Below are 17,322 nucleotides of genomic sequence, written 5' to 3' on the forward strand. Positions count from 1 at the left end.
AGGCCCTGCCTCTGGCACACGGCTGCATAAATGTGATGTTGAAACGGAGTTTGGTTCAAATACAAGAGGCAGCTTGACTCTATCCGTGCTAAAAATAAGGAAAAAAAACCGTTGAATGAGCAGAAAGCCGGCAGGCTCCCCGAATCGCATATGGGCAGAAGAGAGGCAAATGGTTGACAAGTGTCCTCCCGAGGAATCCTTTTCCACCGAGGAACCATTCTGTCAGGAAGTTCTTCCTAATGTTGAGCCGGAAACTCTTGATTTAATTTCAACCCGTTGGTTCTGGTCCTTCCTTCTGGCGCCACAGAAAACAATTCCATACCATCCATAGGACAGCCCTTCAAGGACTTGAAGATGGTGATCATATCACCTCTCAGTCACCTCCTCTCCAGGCTAAACATGCCCAGCTCCTTCAGCCTTTCTTCATAGAACTTGGTCTCCAGACCCCTCACCATCTTCGTTGCCCTCCTCTGGACCCGTTCCAGCTTGTCTGTATCCTTCTTAAAATAATGGTGCCCCAGCGCTCTTGCCGTTATTCTGCCCCGACTCCACGTCTAAGTTCCCCTCTTTTGCTCCCTCCCCAGGGGTAACACCCGCGTGGCTTTAAAAATAATCAAGAACGTGGAGAAGTACAAAGAGGCCGCTCGGCTGGAGATCAACGTGCTGGAGAAGATTAATGAGAAGGATCCAGACAACCAAAAGTGAGCATTCGGGGGGGGGGGGGGGCGGGGCAGGGTGGAGAGATGACTGATGTGCCTTCGCGTCCAGCCTTTCCCCGGATTCTCTGGCCAGGAGGAGACTCACACTCGGTCCCCTCTTTATTTTTATTTATTTACCTTAGATTTATATGCCGCCCATTCTGCAAGTGGACTCGGGGCAGCTAACAGTCATATTAAAGCAATAATTTCAGTTACAATTCGAAAAGGATAAAACTTGACGATAATAATTTAAAACTCAATATTTGGTGCTGTACAAGAATTTTGACAAAGGTGGATCGGATTATTTTTGATGTCGCAGTTCTTCTGATGATCCGTTAGCGGTCCTTCTGATGGTATTGCTCAGCGGCATAGAAGAGGCAGCTTTCTCCCACTTAGTTGTCGTGGGCCTGTCGAAAGAGTTCAGTTTTTACAGGCCCTGTGGAACGGGGAGAGCTCCCGCAGGGCTCTTATGGCATTCTGCAGCATCGGTGCTGCCACTGAGAAGGCCCTGGCCCGTGTAGAGCTTAGTCCGGCCTCCCTTGGTCCGGGGATGGATAGCAGCTCCCGAACGCAGTGCTCTCTGGGGAACATATGCGTCTGCTCTAACCATCCTGTGCCTCTTTTCCAGCTTGTGCGTGCAGATGTACGACTGGTTTGACTACCATGGGCACATGTGCCTGTCCTTTGAGCTGCTGGGCCTCAGCACCTTTGACTTCCTGAAGGACAACAACTACCTGCCTTATCCCATCCACCAGATCCGGCACATGGCCTTCCAAGTGTGCCAGGCGGTGAAATGTGAGTGCCGGGAAAGGGGAAGAGAGGAGAGGGGGCTCGAATGAGGGCAGGGGTGGCCAAGCTTGAGGTAGCCAAGAGTGAGGGGTGGCCAAGAATGAGGGCAGGCGTGGCTTGGAGAGCCAGTTTGGTGTAGTGGTTAAGTGTGCGGACTCTTATCTGGGAGAACCGGGTTTGATTCCCCACTCCTCCACTTGCACCTGCTAGCATGGCCTTGGGTCAGCCATAGCTCTGGCAGAGGTTGTCCTTGAAAGGGCAGCTGCTGTGAGAGCCCTCTCAGCCCCACCCACCTCACAGGGTGCCTTTTGTGGAGAAGGAGGATAAAGGAGATTGTGAGCCACTCTGAGATTCGGAGTAGAGGGTGGGATATAAATCCAATGCCGTTGTCGTCGTCTTCAGAGAGCCTGTTTGGTGTAGTGGTTAAGTGTGCGGACTCTTATCTGGGAGAACCGGGTTTGATTCCCCACTCCTCCACTTGCACCTGCTAGCATGGCCTTGGGTCAGCCATAGCTCTGGCAGAGGTTGTCCTTGAAAGGGCAGCTGCTGTGAGAGCCCTCTCCAGCCCCACCCACCTCACAGGGTGTCTGTTGTGGGGGAGGAAGGTAAAGGAGATTGTGAGTCGCTCTGAGACTGTTCGGAGTGGAGGGCGGGATATAAATCCAGTTTCTTCTTCTTAACGTAAGAGCCGCATAGAATAAACATCACATGTTTGAGAGCCGCAAGACATGAACGCCAGGTGTTTGAGAGCTGGCAGGCAGGAAAATAGATGGGGAGAGTGAGGGGAGAGAGGTGGAAAGAAAGCAACTTTAAATGCATTCTCCAAGCTGCCGGCTGGCTTGGTTTGGAGAAGTGATTCAAAGAGAGAAATGCCTTCTCCAAGTCAGCCGATGGGGCAGTGGAGGCTTTGCGTTTCCACACAATATGTGCAAAAGAGCTGCGTGTGGCTCCCGAGCCGTTGTTTGGCCACCCCTGAACTAGGGCTTCCATGACTACACTGGTGTAACTGATCCAGTTCACTTAAACCAGGAGTCCCCAACATGCTGCCCGTGGGCGCCATGGCGACCGCCGGGACCGCATTACCATCTGCGCGCCCCACTTGAGCAACTTCTAGTCTGGATTTATCGATAGGACTGCAGATCCGCCAGTCCTTTTGTTCAAGAGACGGAGCTGTCACCGGTTGCGACAGAGACTCGTGGCTTTGTGCATCCAGGCTATTTGAAGAGAGAGAGTCGGTTTGGTGTAGTGGTTAAGTGTGCGGACTCTTATCTGGGAGAACCAGGTTTGATTCCCCACTCCTCCACTTGCACCTGCTGGCATGGCCTTGGGTCAGCCATAGCCCTGGCAGAGGTTGTCCTTGAAAGGGCAGCTGCTGTGAGAGCCCTCTCCAGCCCCACCCACCTCACAGGGTGTCTGTTGTGGGGGAGGAAGGGAAAGGAGATTGTGAGCTGCTCTGAGACTCTTCAGAGTGGAGGGCGGGATATAAATCCAATATCTTCATCTTCTTCTTCTTGAAGAACAGTTCCGAAGAAAATAGCAACAATCTAGTTTGTGCATGTTATTGTGACAGTGTGTTGTTATGTAAATGCTCACTGGAATGATTTGCTTCACAGGGAAGCCTGTGATTTTATGTATCAAGTACTGAGTATATCAGTGTCTTTACAGGGCTTTTTTTGTAGCAGGAACTCCTTTGCATATCAGGCCACACACCCGATGTAGCCAATCCTCCTGGAGTTTACAGTAAGCCCTGTACTGAAAGCTATGTAAGCTGTTGGAGGATTGGCTGCATCAGGGAGGCATGGCCTAATATGCAAAGGAGTTCCTGCTACAAGAAAGCCCAGATGTGGCTATAACAGTGTGAACTTAACATTGACCTTTGAATATTATTAGGATTACTTAAAGAATTTATAAATGGTATCACAATACTGGAGCATAACAATAAGTTTACTTGTTCACATAAGTCAGTGTGTAATAATTGCTATTAGATTGCTGGGTTATAACTGATAAAAGGAAGTTCTTCACCCTAAGGGTGATTTACACATGGAATTCACTGCCACAGGAGGTAGTGGCATCTGCAAGCATAGACAGCTTCAAGAGGGGACTGAATAAGCATATGGAGCAGAGGTCCATCAGTAGCTATTAGCCACAGCGTATTGATTGAACTCTCTGTCTGGGGCAGGGATGCTGTGTTCTTGGTGCTTGGGGGGGCAACAGGGGGAGCGCTTTTAGTGTCCCAGCCCCACTGGTGGACCTCCTGATGGCACCTGGTTTCTTTGGCCACTGTGTGACACAGAGTGTTGGACTGGATTGGCCATTGGCCTGACCCATCATGGCTTCTCTTATGTTCTTATGGCCACTGTTTGGTGTAGTGGTTAAGTGTGCGGACTCTTATCTGGGAGAACCGAGTTTGATTCCCCACTCCTCCACTCACACCTGCTAGCATGGCCTTGGGTCAGCCATAGCTCTGGCAGAGGTTGTCCTTGAAAGGGCAGCTGCTGTGAGAGCCCTCTCTAGCCTCACCCACCTCACAGGGTGTCTGTTGTGGGGGAGGAAGGTAAAGGAGATTGTGAGCCGCTCTGAGACTCTTCGGAGTGGAGGGCGGGATATAAATCCAATATCTTCTTCACTGTGTGACACAGAGTGTTGGACTGGATGGGCCATTGGCCTGACCCAACATGGCTTCTCTTATGTTCTTATAGTCTGCAGGCTGTACTGCTGCTGGGTTGCAATTGGCACGCCACCTAGTGACGTAGCCAGATACTGCTGTTTGGTGTCCTTTTTGGTTGTGGTTGGGCCTTGTCAGATTCTCTGAAGCCAAGAATACCCCCTGTGTAGTGGGCTGCTTCACTCCTTTGATTGTGTTATGGAGCCACTTGTAAGCTGAGGCTGCCCCCTCCCCAGCCCTGCATTCCTTGGGGCCAATTTAACTGTACTGCAGAGCTTCCCCCCCATAGGCCACTTGAAGGCACCTTGAATGGCCAAGTTGATTGTCTTAAATATCCAGCACTAGAGTAGGTAGTACTGGGCCAGATGGGTTGCTAGCCTTGCCCCAGGTAAGGCAGCTTCACATGTTGAAGCCACGTGGGAACATCAGAAGAGCTCAGTGAGAGTCCATCTAGTCCAGCCTCCTGTCTCACACAGTGGCCTCAACCAGTTCCTCTGGAGGGCCAGCAACAGGGCTGAGAGGCTGAGGCCTTCTCCTCAGAAGAACATCAGAAGAGCCCTGCTGGATCAGACCAGTGAGAGTCCATTTAGTCCAGCATCCTGCCTTACACAGTGGCCACAACCAGTTCCTCTGGAGGGCCAACAACAGGGCAGAGAGTCCGAGGCCTTCCCCTCATAGGAACATCAGAAGAGCCCTGCTGGATTAGACCTGTGAGGGTCCATCTAGTCCAGCCTCCTGCCTCACACAGTGGCCTCAACCAGTTCCTCTGGAGGGCCAGGAACAGGGTAAAGAGGCCAAGGCCTTCCCCTCTTAAGAACATCAGAAGAGCCCTGCTGGATCAGACCAGTGAGGGGCCATCTAGTCCAGCCTCCTGTCTCACACAGTGGCCAGCCAGTTCCTCTGGAGGGCCAGCAACAGGGTAAAGAGGCCAAGGCCTTCCCCTCTTAAGAACATCAGAAGAGCCCTGCTGGATTAGACCTGTGAGGGTCCATCTAGTCCAGCCTCCTGCCTCACACAGTGGCCTCAACCAGTTCCTCTGGAGGGCCAACAACAGGGCAGAGAGGCTGAGGCCTTCCCCTCATAAGAGCATCAGAAGAGCCCTGCTGGATCAGACCGGTGAGGGTCCATCTAGTCCAGCCTCCTGTCTCACACAGTGGCCTCAGTTAGTTCCTCTGGAGGGCCAGCAACAGGGCAGAGAGGCTGAGGCCTTCCTCTAATGTTGCCTCCTGGCTCTGGGATCCAGAGGATTAGTGCCTCTGAATGTGGAGGCTCCCCTCAGTCACCATGGCTAGCAACCACCTGGCCCTCTATGAATTTGTGTAATCCCCCTTTAAAGTCACCTGTGCCTGTGGCCATCAATTGGGCAGTTTGACCCCTGGAAATTTGAACTGGGGTTGTTCTACAAAGAGGCCTGGCGTATAAAGTCTGGAAATCTCTGGTGGGCAAGGCAGTGTTGGCCTCTGTGGACATCTGAGAGCCAGTCTGGTGTAGTGGTGAAGTGCACAGACTGATCTGGGAGAACCGGGTTTGATTCCCCACTCCTTCACATTCAGCTACTGGAATGCCCTTGGGTCTGTCATAACTCTCTCAGAGGTGTTCTCTCAAGGGCAGTTTCTGTCAGAACTCTCTCAGCCCCACCTGCCTCACAGAATGTCTGTTGTGGGGAGAGGAAAGGAAGGGGATTGCGAGCTGCTCTGAGACACTGAATAAAGGGGGGGGGGTGTAAATTCAGTCTCTTCTTGCATTGACCTCTGATTTTGAAAACAGTGAATTCCTCTCCTTTCCCCACAGTTCTGCACGAAAACAAGCTCACGCATACAGACCTCAAGCCCGAAAACATCCTCTTTGTCAATTCAGATTACGAGGTGACCTACAACCTGGAAAAGGTGGGTTTGCTCTGCTTCTGGGGAAATCCTGCCTGCCTTCGGAACAGGGGTGGCGGACGGCTGTAGCCTCACTTGGGTGCCTCAGCGAGCCTCTGCCTCGTGCGACGCTGGTGCTTTGACTTGAGCGGGGCAGGCGGGGCTGAAATGGCCGCTCTCTCCCCCAGACCATTAACCACCTCTTTTCTCCATCTCTCAACACACTCCCCCTCCCCACAAGAAGCGAGACGAGCGCTGTGTCAAGAACACGGCTGTCCGGGTGGTCGATTTCGGCAGCGCCACCTTCGACCACGAGCACCACAGCACGATCGTCTCCACGCGGCACTATCGGGCACCTGAGGTTATTCTAGGTGAGGACCCCATCTTTTCCCTTGCGCTTGCCATAGCTCAGCTCAGGCCCTGAGATCTCTGGCTTAAAAAACATCCAGACATCTCGGGTAGCAAGGTAGGGGAAGAGCTGGTTGCTTCGGGAGGTTGGCGAGAGCAGAGAAAGACCTCTGCCAGGGGAGATCTGCCCATCAGAATAGTCAATAGGCCGCTGTGATGTACATCTCAAGGGGTCCTGCTCGGCATACTTCGCCCCCAAAGGGTCCATAGTTCTATTCTCAGCATCTCCAGCTAAAAGATCCTGGCTAGCAGAGTTGGGGGCAGACCACCTCCGTCACCCAAAGAGTGATTTAACACGTGGAATTCATTGCCGCAAATGGCAGCTGCAAGCATAGCCAGCTTCAAGAGGGGATAGGATAAACATACGGAGCAGAGGTCCATCAGTGGCTCTTAGCCACAGCGTATTGCTGGAACTCTGTCTTAGCCACAAGGTATAGATCAGGGGTGGGGAACAGTGGCTCTCCAGATGTTTTTCGCCTACAAATCCCATCAGCTCCAGAGCGGCCCCGTGGCGCAGAGTGGTAAAGCAGCAGTACTGCAGTACTGTGGTCTGAACTCTCTGCTCACGACCTGAGTTCGATCCCAGAGGAAGCTGGATTCAGGTAGCCGGCCCAAGGTTGACCCAGCTTGCTGGGGGGGGGGGGAAGCGTAAAAAACTGGGGAAGGGAATGGCAAACCACCCCGTAAAAAGTCTTCCGTGAAAACGTTGTGATGCGACATCATCCCAGAGTCAGAAACGACTGGTGCTTGCACAGGGGACCTTTCCTTTCCCATCAGCCCCAGCCAGCATGGCCAATGGCTGGGGCTGATGGGAGTTGTAGGCAAAAAACATCTGGAGAGCTGCTGTTCCCCACCCCTGGTATAGATGGAAGACTCTGTATTCTTGGTGCTTGGGAGGTACCAGTAGGAGGGCTTCTGGAGTTCTGGCCCTGCTAGTGGACCTCCTGATGACACTTGGTTTTTGGCCACTGTGTGACGCAGAGTGTTGAACCGGATGGGCCATTGGCCTGATCCTTCTCTCACATTCTTACATTCTTCAATTCCTCATAAGAGCAGCAGCAGGCATTGGTTTATTTTGACGCTCGGGAGGGGCTGTAGCTCTGGGGAGGAGCACACATTTCCCTTTGCATGAAAGAAGGTCCCTGGTTTAGTCTTGATGAATGTCTTTAGAGAGCACTCTTAAAGGACCTTGGAGAAAGGCACTGCCGGTCAGAGTCGACAGCTTGCCAATGTGGGCAAGCGGTGCATAAGAGGTGTTCCAAGAGCGTTGCAGTAAGCCTGCAAATCCATGGAGGATTGCGGGTGGGGGGGGTCCCCTGGGGTTTGACCAGCCAAGCTTCTTGGGACTGCCCCCAAAACCGCTTCTCTTTGTGGCAGAGCTTGGCTGGGCGCAGCCGTGTGACGTCTGGAGCATCGGCTGCATCGTCTTCGAGTATTACATGGGCTTCACTTTGTTTCAGGTGAGTCCTGTTTCTTGGGGTTATGTGGGTAGAGCGGTATCATTCTTCCATACTGTAAGGCACTGAAGAATTTGGCCCAGGCTGAGAGTGCTGGGCAGGCCAGAAGGGGCAATGGAAGGGCAGTGAGGCTGGAGTGTCTAGACCAGGGGTGGCCAAACTGCGGCTCGGGGGCCACGTGGCTCTTTCACACATATTGTGTGGCTCTCAAAGCCCCCGCTACACTGTTGACTAACTTGGAGAAGGCGTTTGTCTCTTTAGATCACTTCTCCAAGCCGAGCTAGCTGGGTGCTTATTTATTTATTTATTTATTTGTTCGATTTATATCCCGCCCTACCCCACCAAAGCGGGCTCAGGGCGGCTTACAATCCAAAATGCTAACAGTAAATCGGTTTAAAATACATTAATGATTATACAATAAAATACATAACTGGAGAATACATTTACAGTTAAAAGTTGCTTTCTTTCCACCTCTTCCTTTTTCTTTCCACCTCTTCCTCTGTTGTCCTCCTCATCTACAGTATGTCACAGAAGTGAGTCCACCCCCTCACATTTTGTAAATATTTAAGTATATTTTTTCATGTGACGACACTGAAGAAATGACACTTGGCTACAATGTAAAGTAGTGAGTCTTCAGCTTGTATAACAATGTAAATATGCTGTTCCCCCAAAATTACACAACGCACAGCCATTAATGTCTAAACTGCTGGCTACAAAAGTGAGTACACCCCTGAGTGATAATGTCCAAATGGGGCCCAAAGTGTCAATATTTTGTGTGGCCACCATTATTTTCCAGCACTGCCTTAACCCTCTTGGGCATAGAGTTCACTAGAGCTTCACAGGTTGCCACTGGAGTCCTCTTCCACTCCTCCATGAAGTACGTCACACAGCTGGTGGCTGTTAGAGACCTTGCGCACCTCCACCTTCTGTTTCAGGATGCCCCACAGAAGCTCAATAGGGTTTAGGTCTGGAGACATGCTTGGCCAGTTCATCACCTTTACCCTCAGCTTCTTTAGCAAGGCAGTGGTCGTTTTGTAGGTGTGTTTGGGTTCGTTATCATGTTGGAATACTGCCCTGCGGCCCAGTCTCCGAAGGGAGGGGATCATGCTCTGCTTCAGTATGTCACAGTGCATGTTGGCATTCATGGTTCCCTCGATGAACTGTAGCTCCCCAGTGCCGGCAGTGTCATTTCTTCAGTGTTGTCCCATGAAAAGAAATACTTAAATATCTACAAAATGTGAGGGGGTGGACTCACTTCTGTGACATACTGTATATTTGCTTTCTTTCCGGCTTTCCTTCCTTGTGGCTCTCAAACGTCTGACAGTAATGCTTTGTAGAAGAAGAAGAAGATGAAGATATTGGATTTATATCCCGCCCTCCACTCCGAAGAGTCTCAGAGCGGCTCACAATCTCCTTTACCTTCCTCCCCCACAACAGACACCCTGTGAGGTGGGTGGGGCTGGAGAGGGCTCTCCCAGCAGCTGCCCTTTCATGGACAACCTCTGCCAGAGCTATGGCTGACCCAAGGCCATCCCAGCAGGTGCAAGTGGAAGAGTGGGGAATCAAACCCGGTTCTCCCAGATAAGAGTCCACACACTTAACCACTACACCAAACTGGCTCTCCAGTTGTAGCTCTCAAGCATCTGACATTTATTCTACGAGGCTCTTACGATAAGCAACTTTGGCCACCCCTGGTCTAGTCCAACCCTCTGCTGCAAGCAGGATCAGCCTAAAGCAGGGGTGGCCAAACTGTGGCTTGGGAGCCACATGTGGCTATTTCACACACATTGTGTGGCTCTTGAAGCCCCCAACACCCTGTTAGCCAGCTTGGAGACAGTATAATATGCTTTTGTATAGTTCACTTTTGACCGTGACTTTAGTGGTGTGCCAAAAAGAGAAGATTTCCCCCCCCCTCCTCCAATTTCACATCCACCTGTCTTTCAGACCCACGACAACCGTGAGCATCTGGCCATGATGGAGCGAATCTTAGGACCAATCCCGTCCCGCATGACCCGGAAGACCAGGTGAAAGGACTCTTGGGGGGGTTTTGGGTGTGAGTGCTTAGGGACTGCTGGGCATACTTGAAGCACTTGGGGCAAGGCCATGGCTCAGTGGCAGAGCCTCTGCTTGGCACTCAGAAGGTCCCAGGTTCAATCCCTGGGGTCTCCAATAAAAAGGACCAGGCAGGAGGTGGTGGGAAAGAATTCAGCCTGAGACACTGGGAGTCATGGGAAAGTGCCGTGGTTCAGCAGGAGAGCCTTCTGCTTGACACGCAGAAGGTCCCAGGTTCAGTCCCCAGCAACTCCAGTTAAAAGGGCCAAGCAGGAGGTGATGGGAAAGACCTCAACCTTAGACACTGGAGAGTCATGGGAAAAGGCTGTGGTTCAGTGAGAGAGCCTTCTGCTTGGCACTCAGAAGGTCCCAGGTTCAATCCATGGTGTCTCCAATAAAAAGGACCAGGCAGGAGGTGATGGGAAAGACCTTAACCTGAGACACTGCAGAGTCATGGGAAAGGGCCGTGGTTCAGTGGGAGAGCCTTCTGCTTGGCACGCAGAAGGTCCCAGGTTCAGACCCCGGAACTCCAGTTAAAAGGGCCAGGCAGTAGGTGATGGGAAAGACCTCCACCTGAAACCCTGGAGAGCTACTGCTGGTCTGATTAGAGGCTGTGGCTCAGTGGCAGAGCATCTGCTTTGCATGCAGAAGGTCCCTGGTTCAATCCCTGGCATCTCCAGTTAAAAGGTCCAGGCAGGAGGTGATGGGAAAGACCTCAACCTGAGACACTGGAGAGTCATGGGAAAAGGCTGTGGTTCAGTGGGAGAGCCTTCTGCTTGGCACGCAGAAGGTCCCAGGTTCAATCCCCGGCAACTCCAGTTAAAAGGTCCAGGCAGAAGGTGATGAGAAAAACCTCAACCTGAGACACTAGAGAGCCATGGGAAAGGTGCGTGGTTCAATGGGAGAGCCTCTGCTTGGCGCGTAGAAGGTCTCAGGCTCAATCCCTGGCATCTCCAATAAAAAGGAGGCGATGGGAATGACCTCTGCCTGAAACCCCGGAGAGCTGATGCCTTCCTGAGTAGACAATATCGAGTTTGATGGAACGATATTCTGATTCACTGTAAGGAAGCTAGAAGTGTTCCTAAGGGGGGGGACCATGCTCAGTGATAGAGCATCTGGCCAACAAAAGTTCACAGGTTCAATCCCCGGCATCTCCAGTTGAAAGGACCAGGTGGCAGGTGATGGGAAAGACCTCCGCTGGAGACCCTGGAGAGCTGCTGCCAGTCTGAGCAGACAAGACAGGCCTGGATGGATGGATGGTGTGATTCAGTAGAAGGCTTCATGTGTGTGTGCTTGCTTGTGTCTTTTATACAGCAGAAGCTCAAATATTCACCCTTATGGATAACTGGTTAGGAAATGAACGTGTTCAGGCTGGTGAGAATGTGACCTGCTGTGTGTGTTTGGTAGGGAAATGCTTAACCACTTTGTGGTTTTTCACCTCTGTACTTCCTTGTTGCGTCCGGTTTCTGACAGGAAGCAGAAATACTTCTACCACGGCCGGCTGGACTGGGATGAAAGCACCTCCGCTGGGCGTTATGTACGGGAAAACTGTAAGCCCCTTCGGGTAAGATGCCACGTGTTTTCATTTCCTGAGAGGAGAACATTTGGATGGCCTTAAGGTTCTGGATGGAGACACTTTAGTGGCTGTCTGGTGCCCCCTGGAGGCTGGTCGTGGCCGTGGTGGAAAGTGTCACCAAATCGCAGCTGACTGGCGGAGACCCTGTTGAATCTTACAATGCAAAGAAAAAGGTTCAGAAGAAGAGGACAGGGGTGTTATAGCCCTTCCTTTGCTCAGAGTATCAGAGCAGCTCACAATCCGCTTCCCCTCCCTGCAACAGACACCCTGTGAGCAATGTTCCCTCTAAGCTGCAGAGTCTTATGGGCAAAAATTCTACTTTGTGAGCTCCTGGCGTTAAAGTTGTGAGCCACTGCATAAATTAGCTTGCTCTGGAGTCATGCTGCCTGAGCTAAGACAAAAACGTGCGAGCTGGAGGATAAATCTGTGAGCTAGCTCACACTAACGCCGCTTAGAGGGAACACCGCCTGTGAGGTAGGGGGGGCAAAGAGCTCTAACGGAAACTGCTCTTGAGAGGAACTTGTGACTGACTCAAGGTCATACCAGCAGGTACACGTGGAAGAGTGGGGAATCGAGCCCCGTTCTCCCAGATAAGAGCCTGCTCTTCTAACCACTAACATCAAACTGGCTCTCAGTTTGCCTCTGAAAAGTGACCCTGGTCTTCCTTGGTGGTCTCCCATTCAAATACTATTTAGGGCCAGCCCTGCTTAGCTCCTGAGATTTGACAAGATGAGGCTCACCTGGGCTATCCAGAGCAGGGCAGGGGCTGGTCATGGGAAGAATGAAATTTGGAGGGGGTGGTGTACTCCAAGAGACTTGGTTCAGATCCTTAGTCTTTTATTCAATGCATGGGGAAGGTCCCAGACTCTTGGCATCTCCAGTTAGAAGTGTTCGGTGACATGAAAGAGCTGCTGCCGGTCAGAGTAGACGATACTGACCCTGAAACAGTACAGTATCAGGGATCTGACTTGAAGAAGATGATATTGGATTTATATCCCGCCCTCCACTCCGAAGAGTCTCAGAGCGGCTCACAATCTCCTTTCCCTTCCTCCCCCGCAACAGACACCCTGTGAGGTAGGTGAGGCTGAGAGAGCTCGGAGAGAAGCTGCCCTTTCAAGGACAACCTCTGCCAGAGCTATGGCTGACCCAAGGCCATGCCGGCAGGTGCAAGTGGAGGAGTGGGGAATCCAACCCGGTTCTCCCAGATAAGGGTCTGTGCACTTCACCACTACACCAAACTGGCTCTTGGTAGAAACTGACTCGGTAGAAATCAAGGCAGCTTTGTGGGTGCCTGCAAAAGTCCCCCCGCCCGATTGTTCGACTGGCAGCAGCTCTCCCAAGGTCTCAGGCGAGAGCTATTTTCCAGCCTTGCTACTTGCAGTCCTTCAACTGGAGATGCTGGGGATCGAATCTGGGACCTTCCGCACGGGAGCCACCTGCTTTTTCTTGTGGAGAGGCCAGATAGAGAGGAGTTAACTGTGTTTGGGAAGAATCTCAGTCCTCTGCCCCTTCTCATCTCCACAGAGGTACCTGGCGTCTGAGACAGAGGAACACCACCAGCTCTTCGACCTCATCGAGGGCATGTTGGAATACGAGCCGGCCAAGCGGCTGACGTTGGCCGAGGCCCTGAAGCACTCCTTCTTTGACCCCCTAAAGCTCCAGCCGGTGCCCAAAGCCTGGGACGCCAGTCGGGACGTCAGCCGGTGACCGGCCCGAACCCGGCCCCTCGGCCTCTTCCGTCTCCTCGTTTCCCCGGACGTTTGGCCCCTGTGGAGGCCGCCCCTGCGACTTTACAATCGTGTGTTTTGGTGCTCTTTCTAAAAATGAAAGTTAATACAGAAGAGTTCCTGGCATGATTTTGGCCCGGGTTCCCTTTTGTAGCCATCATGTAAAGCTTGTGAATATGTAAGATAAGGGTGTACATAGAACACGCGGCAAATTCTGCGGGATTCCCGCCATCCCTCTCCCGAAATCCTATAAATGCGAATTTTTCAGTTTCGTCCCCCCGCCCCCGATTCTGCTGTACAGACCCCTAGCCCCACCCTCTTTGCGGTCTGCCCCCCTCCCTGCTTCCACTCTGTGTAAGTTATGAGGCTGGTTGGGATAACCGCCCCCCCCAAGGAATTATTTTTGGATAATAGCCCTTTCCAGCGCCAGAATTTTATACGGATTTTTGTACAGTCTTTGTGAGAAATAAACTCCGACGTGAACTAAATGCTAAGAGCTGCTGTTCTCAAGGCCTTGTTTCGTCTTGGCTTCCAGCCTCATCCTTGCAGCGATTTGAGTTTTCCGGTGGAAAGCAGGGCGTCTGACACTCCACGGGATGATGGCTCTCCACCCCACAGTGTTTGCTTCTGAATGTAATTTGCTGGCAACACGGATGCTATGCTCGGGACAGAAAAACACCTTGAGCCAGGCCTCTGTGTCAGTGCTGAGAGCTTGTGTATCCCCGCAACAAGGCTTCTGAGATGATCCAGGCTGGTGAAGTAGAAAGAGCGACTCGGGCTGCTCTCCATCCCTGTCGCTACAAATTCGACTTCTGCTCCAGCTTCCTACGATAATCCCTTTTGGATTTCAGTTGCCTTGACCCCATCTAAAGGTTTCTGCGTCAGGTGAGAAAGAGAGTGTCTGTTTGTAACCGTGCAAGTTTCTTTGCAAGGCTAGCGGATTTCCGTTCTGTACAGCGAAATGTGGTGCTTTCCAAGGAGATAGATCAAGATATGACCGAGGTTGACAAGATTATGCATGGGATGGAGAAAGTAGAGAAAGAAGGCCTTTTCTCCCTTTCTCACAATACGAGAACTCATGGGCATTCGATGAAATTGCTGAGCAGTCAGGTTAAAACGGATAAAAGGAAGTACTTCTTCACCCAAAGGGTGATTAACATGAGGAACTCACTGCCACAGGAGGTGGTGGCGGCTACAAGCATAGCCAGCTTCAAGAGGGGGTTAGATAAAAATATGGAGCAGAGGTCCATCAGTGGCTGTTAGCCACAGTGTGTATATGTGTGTGTGTGAGTGTATGTGTGTATGTGTATATATATACACACACACACATATATTGGCCACTGTGTGACACAGAGTGTTGGACTGGATGGGCCATTGGCCTGATCCAACATGGCTTCTCTTATGTTCTTATGGCCACTGTGTGACACAGAGTGTTGGGCTGGATGGGCCATTGGCTTGATCCAACATGGCTTCTCGTCTGTTCTTATGGCCACTGTGTGACACAGAGTGTTGGACTGGATGGGCTATTGGCCTGATCCAACATGGCTTCTCTTACGTTCTTATGGCTACTGTGTGACACAGAGTGTTGGACTGGATGGGCCATTGGCCTGATCCAACATGGCTTCTCTTATGTTCTTATGGCCACTGTGTGACACAGAGTGTTGGACTGGATGGGCCATTGGCCTGATCCAACATGGCTTCTCTTATGTTCGTAAGATGGAGAACCGTTTTAGCTTGTCTTTAAAGCCCCATGGTGCAGAGTGGTAAAGCTGCAGTACTGCAGTCAAACTCTCTGCTCACAACCTGAGTTCAATTCCGGAGGAAGCCGGGTTTAGGTAGCCGGCTCCTGGTTGACTCAGCCTTCCGTCCTTCCGAGGTCGGTAAAATGAGTCCCCAGCTTGCTGGGGGGAAGGTGTAGATAAGTGGGGAAGGCAATGGCAAACTACCTCGTAAAAAGTCTGCCGTGAAAACGTTGTGAAAGCAGCGTCACCCCAGGGTCGGAAACGACTGGTGCTTGCAAAGGGACTGCCTTTACCTTTTAGCATTAGGAAAAAACAAAAGTCCAGGAGCGTCTTAAAGACTAACATCTGCGGCAGGGGAAGAGATTTCGTGAATCACGGATGAAGGCAGCGGTGACTCACGACAGCTCATCCCCTGCCACAAAATGCGTTGGTCTTCAAGGACTGCTACTGGACTCTTGCTCTTTTCTTCTGCCACAGACAAGCACAGCTGCCCGTCTTGTACGTGTGCAGAGGGAGGAGTGTCCGTTCTCTCAAAACGGCTGCCAGTGCAAGCTAGGAAAGGGAAAGTTGTGGGAGAAAGCACTGTCATATCACGGCCACCTTATGATGGCCATAAGAACATAAAAGAAGCCACGCTGGGTCAGGCCAGTGGCCCATCCAGTCCAACACTCTGTGTCACACAGTGGCCATAAGAACATAAGAGAAGCCATGTTGGATCAGGCCAATGGCCCCTCCAGTCCAACACTCTGTGTCACACAGTGGCCATAAGAACATAAGAGAAGCCATGTTGGATCAGGCCAATGGCCCCTCCAGTCCAACACTCTGTGTCACACAGTGGCCATAAGAACATAAGAGAAGCCATGTTGGATCAGGCCAGTGGCCCATTTAGTCCAACACTCTGTGTCACACAGTGGCCATAAGAACAGAAGAGAAGCCATGTTGGATCAGGCCAGTGGCCCATTTAGTCCAACACTCTGTGTCACACAGTGGCCATAAGAACAGAAGAGAAGCCATGCTGGGCCAGGCCAATGGCCCATCCAGTCCAACACTCTGTGTCACACAGTGGCCATAAGAACATAAGAGAAGCCATGTTGGATCAGGCCAGTGGCCCATTTAGTCCAACACTCTGTGTCACACAGTGGCCATAAGAACAGAAGAGAAGCCATGCTGGGCCAGGCCAATGGCCCATCCAGTCCAACACTCTGTGTCACACAGTGGCCATAAGAACATAAGAGAAGCCATGTTGGATCAGGCCAGTGGCCCATCCAGTCCAACACTCTGTGTCACACAGTGGCCATAAGAACATAAGAGAAGCCATGTTGGATCAGGCCAATGGCCCATTTAGTCCAACACTCTGTGTCACACAGTGGCCATAAGAACAGAAGAGAAGCCATGCTGGGTCAGGCCAATGGCCCATCCAGTCCAACAATCTGTGTCACACAGTGGCCATAAGAACATAAGAGAAGCCACGCTGGGTCAGGCCAGTGGCCCATCCAGTCCAACACTCTGTGTCACACAGTGGCCAGAAAACCCACGTGGGGCCAGGACACTAGAAGCTCTCCCACCATTGCCCCCCCCCAAGCACCAAGAATACAGAGCATCACTGCCCCAGACAGAGAGTTCCAACAATACACTGTGGCTAAGAGCCACTGTTTGACCTCTGCTCCCTATGGTTATCCAATCCCCTCTTGAAGCCATCTATGCATGTAGCTGCCACCACCTCCTGTGGCAGTGATTTCTATGTGTTAATCACCCTTTTATCCGTTCTAACCCAACTGCTCAGCAATTTCACTACAAGTTCTCATATTGTAAGAAAGGGAGAAAAGTACTTCTTTCTCTTCCTTCTCCATCCCGTGCATAGTCTCGTAAGCCCTGGGGGTTTTCAAGGCCAGAGGTGGTGGTTTGCCCTGGCTTGCCTGTACAAAGCAACCTCGGGCATTCTTTATAGTCTTCCATTCAAATACTAACCAACTCTAGTCCTGCATAGCTTCCGAGATGCTCGTGTAATCAAGTGGACAACCTGGGTTGGATGAGAGGGCTTTTGTAATCTTGGGAACCCAGCGAGGTAGGCTGGATTGAGTTTTTGCTGCTGCCCCACCCAATGAACTTCATGACCAAGCGTGGGGTTTGAACCCAAGTTTCCCAGTTGCTGAGCAGTCCCGCTGCTCCCAGAACAGGAATTTAGGAACAGCTTATGGACAGGGAAGAAGGCGGGCTTGGCGCAAGCTTACTTTGAGTGTCGTGTACTTTGAGAGAAACAAAACTTATCTGTTTGCCTTTCCTCTATTTCTCTGACCTACGGGTCTTGAGTGGTATCCCATCAATCCCTGCTAGGAATTTAAAAAA

The 17,322-nt window shown here is 51.5% G+C and overlaps 1 protein-coding gene and 1 non-coding gene across 3 annotated transcripts in view; both read left to right on the plus strand.

Annotated features, from left to right (window-relative positions):
* The window catches only part of LOC132583567 (dual specificity protein kinase CLK2-like), a 116,696-nt gene that overhangs the window by 23,981 nt on the left and 75,393 nt on the right, over nucleotides 1-17,322 (plus strand). The window contains exons 6-13 of one of the 2 annotated variants that reach the window (XM_060255192.1): nucleotides 585-701; nucleotides 1,327-1,493; nucleotides 5,944-6,038; nucleotides 6,256-6,385; nucleotides 7,800-7,882; nucleotides 9,824-9,903; nucleotides 11,405-11,495; nucleotides 13,032-13,728. In XM_060255192.1, the coding sequence (XP_060111175.1) occupies nucleotides 585-701; nucleotides 1,327-1,493; nucleotides 5,944-6,038; nucleotides 6,256-6,385; nucleotides 7,800-7,882; nucleotides 9,824-9,903; nucleotides 11,405-11,495; nucleotides 13,032-13,214 (946 nt within the window). In that variant the 3' untranslated portion in view covers nucleotides 13,215-13,728. Of the gene's footprint in view, nucleotides 1-584; nucleotides 702-1,326; nucleotides 1,494-5,943; nucleotides 6,039-6,255; nucleotides 6,386-7,799; nucleotides 7,883-9,823; nucleotides 9,904-11,404; nucleotides 11,496-13,031; nucleotides 13,729-17,322 lie in introns of those variants that run through there. The other variant, XM_060255206.1, reaches the window with a different exon arrangement.
* Nucleotides 10,542-10,610, plus strand: TRNAA-UGC (transfer RNA alanine (anticodon UGC)). The gene has a single exon. It is a non-coding gene; the product is annotated as a tRNA-Ala (tRNA).

This window comes from Heteronotia binoei, chromosome 1 (assembly GCF_032191835.1).
Source record: "Heteronotia binoei isolate CCM8104 ecotype False Entrance Well chromosome 1, APGP_CSIRO_Hbin_v1, whole genome shotgun sequence".
NCBI lineage: Eukaryota > Metazoa > Chordata > Lepidosauria > Squamata > Gekkonidae > Heteronotia > Heteronotia binoei.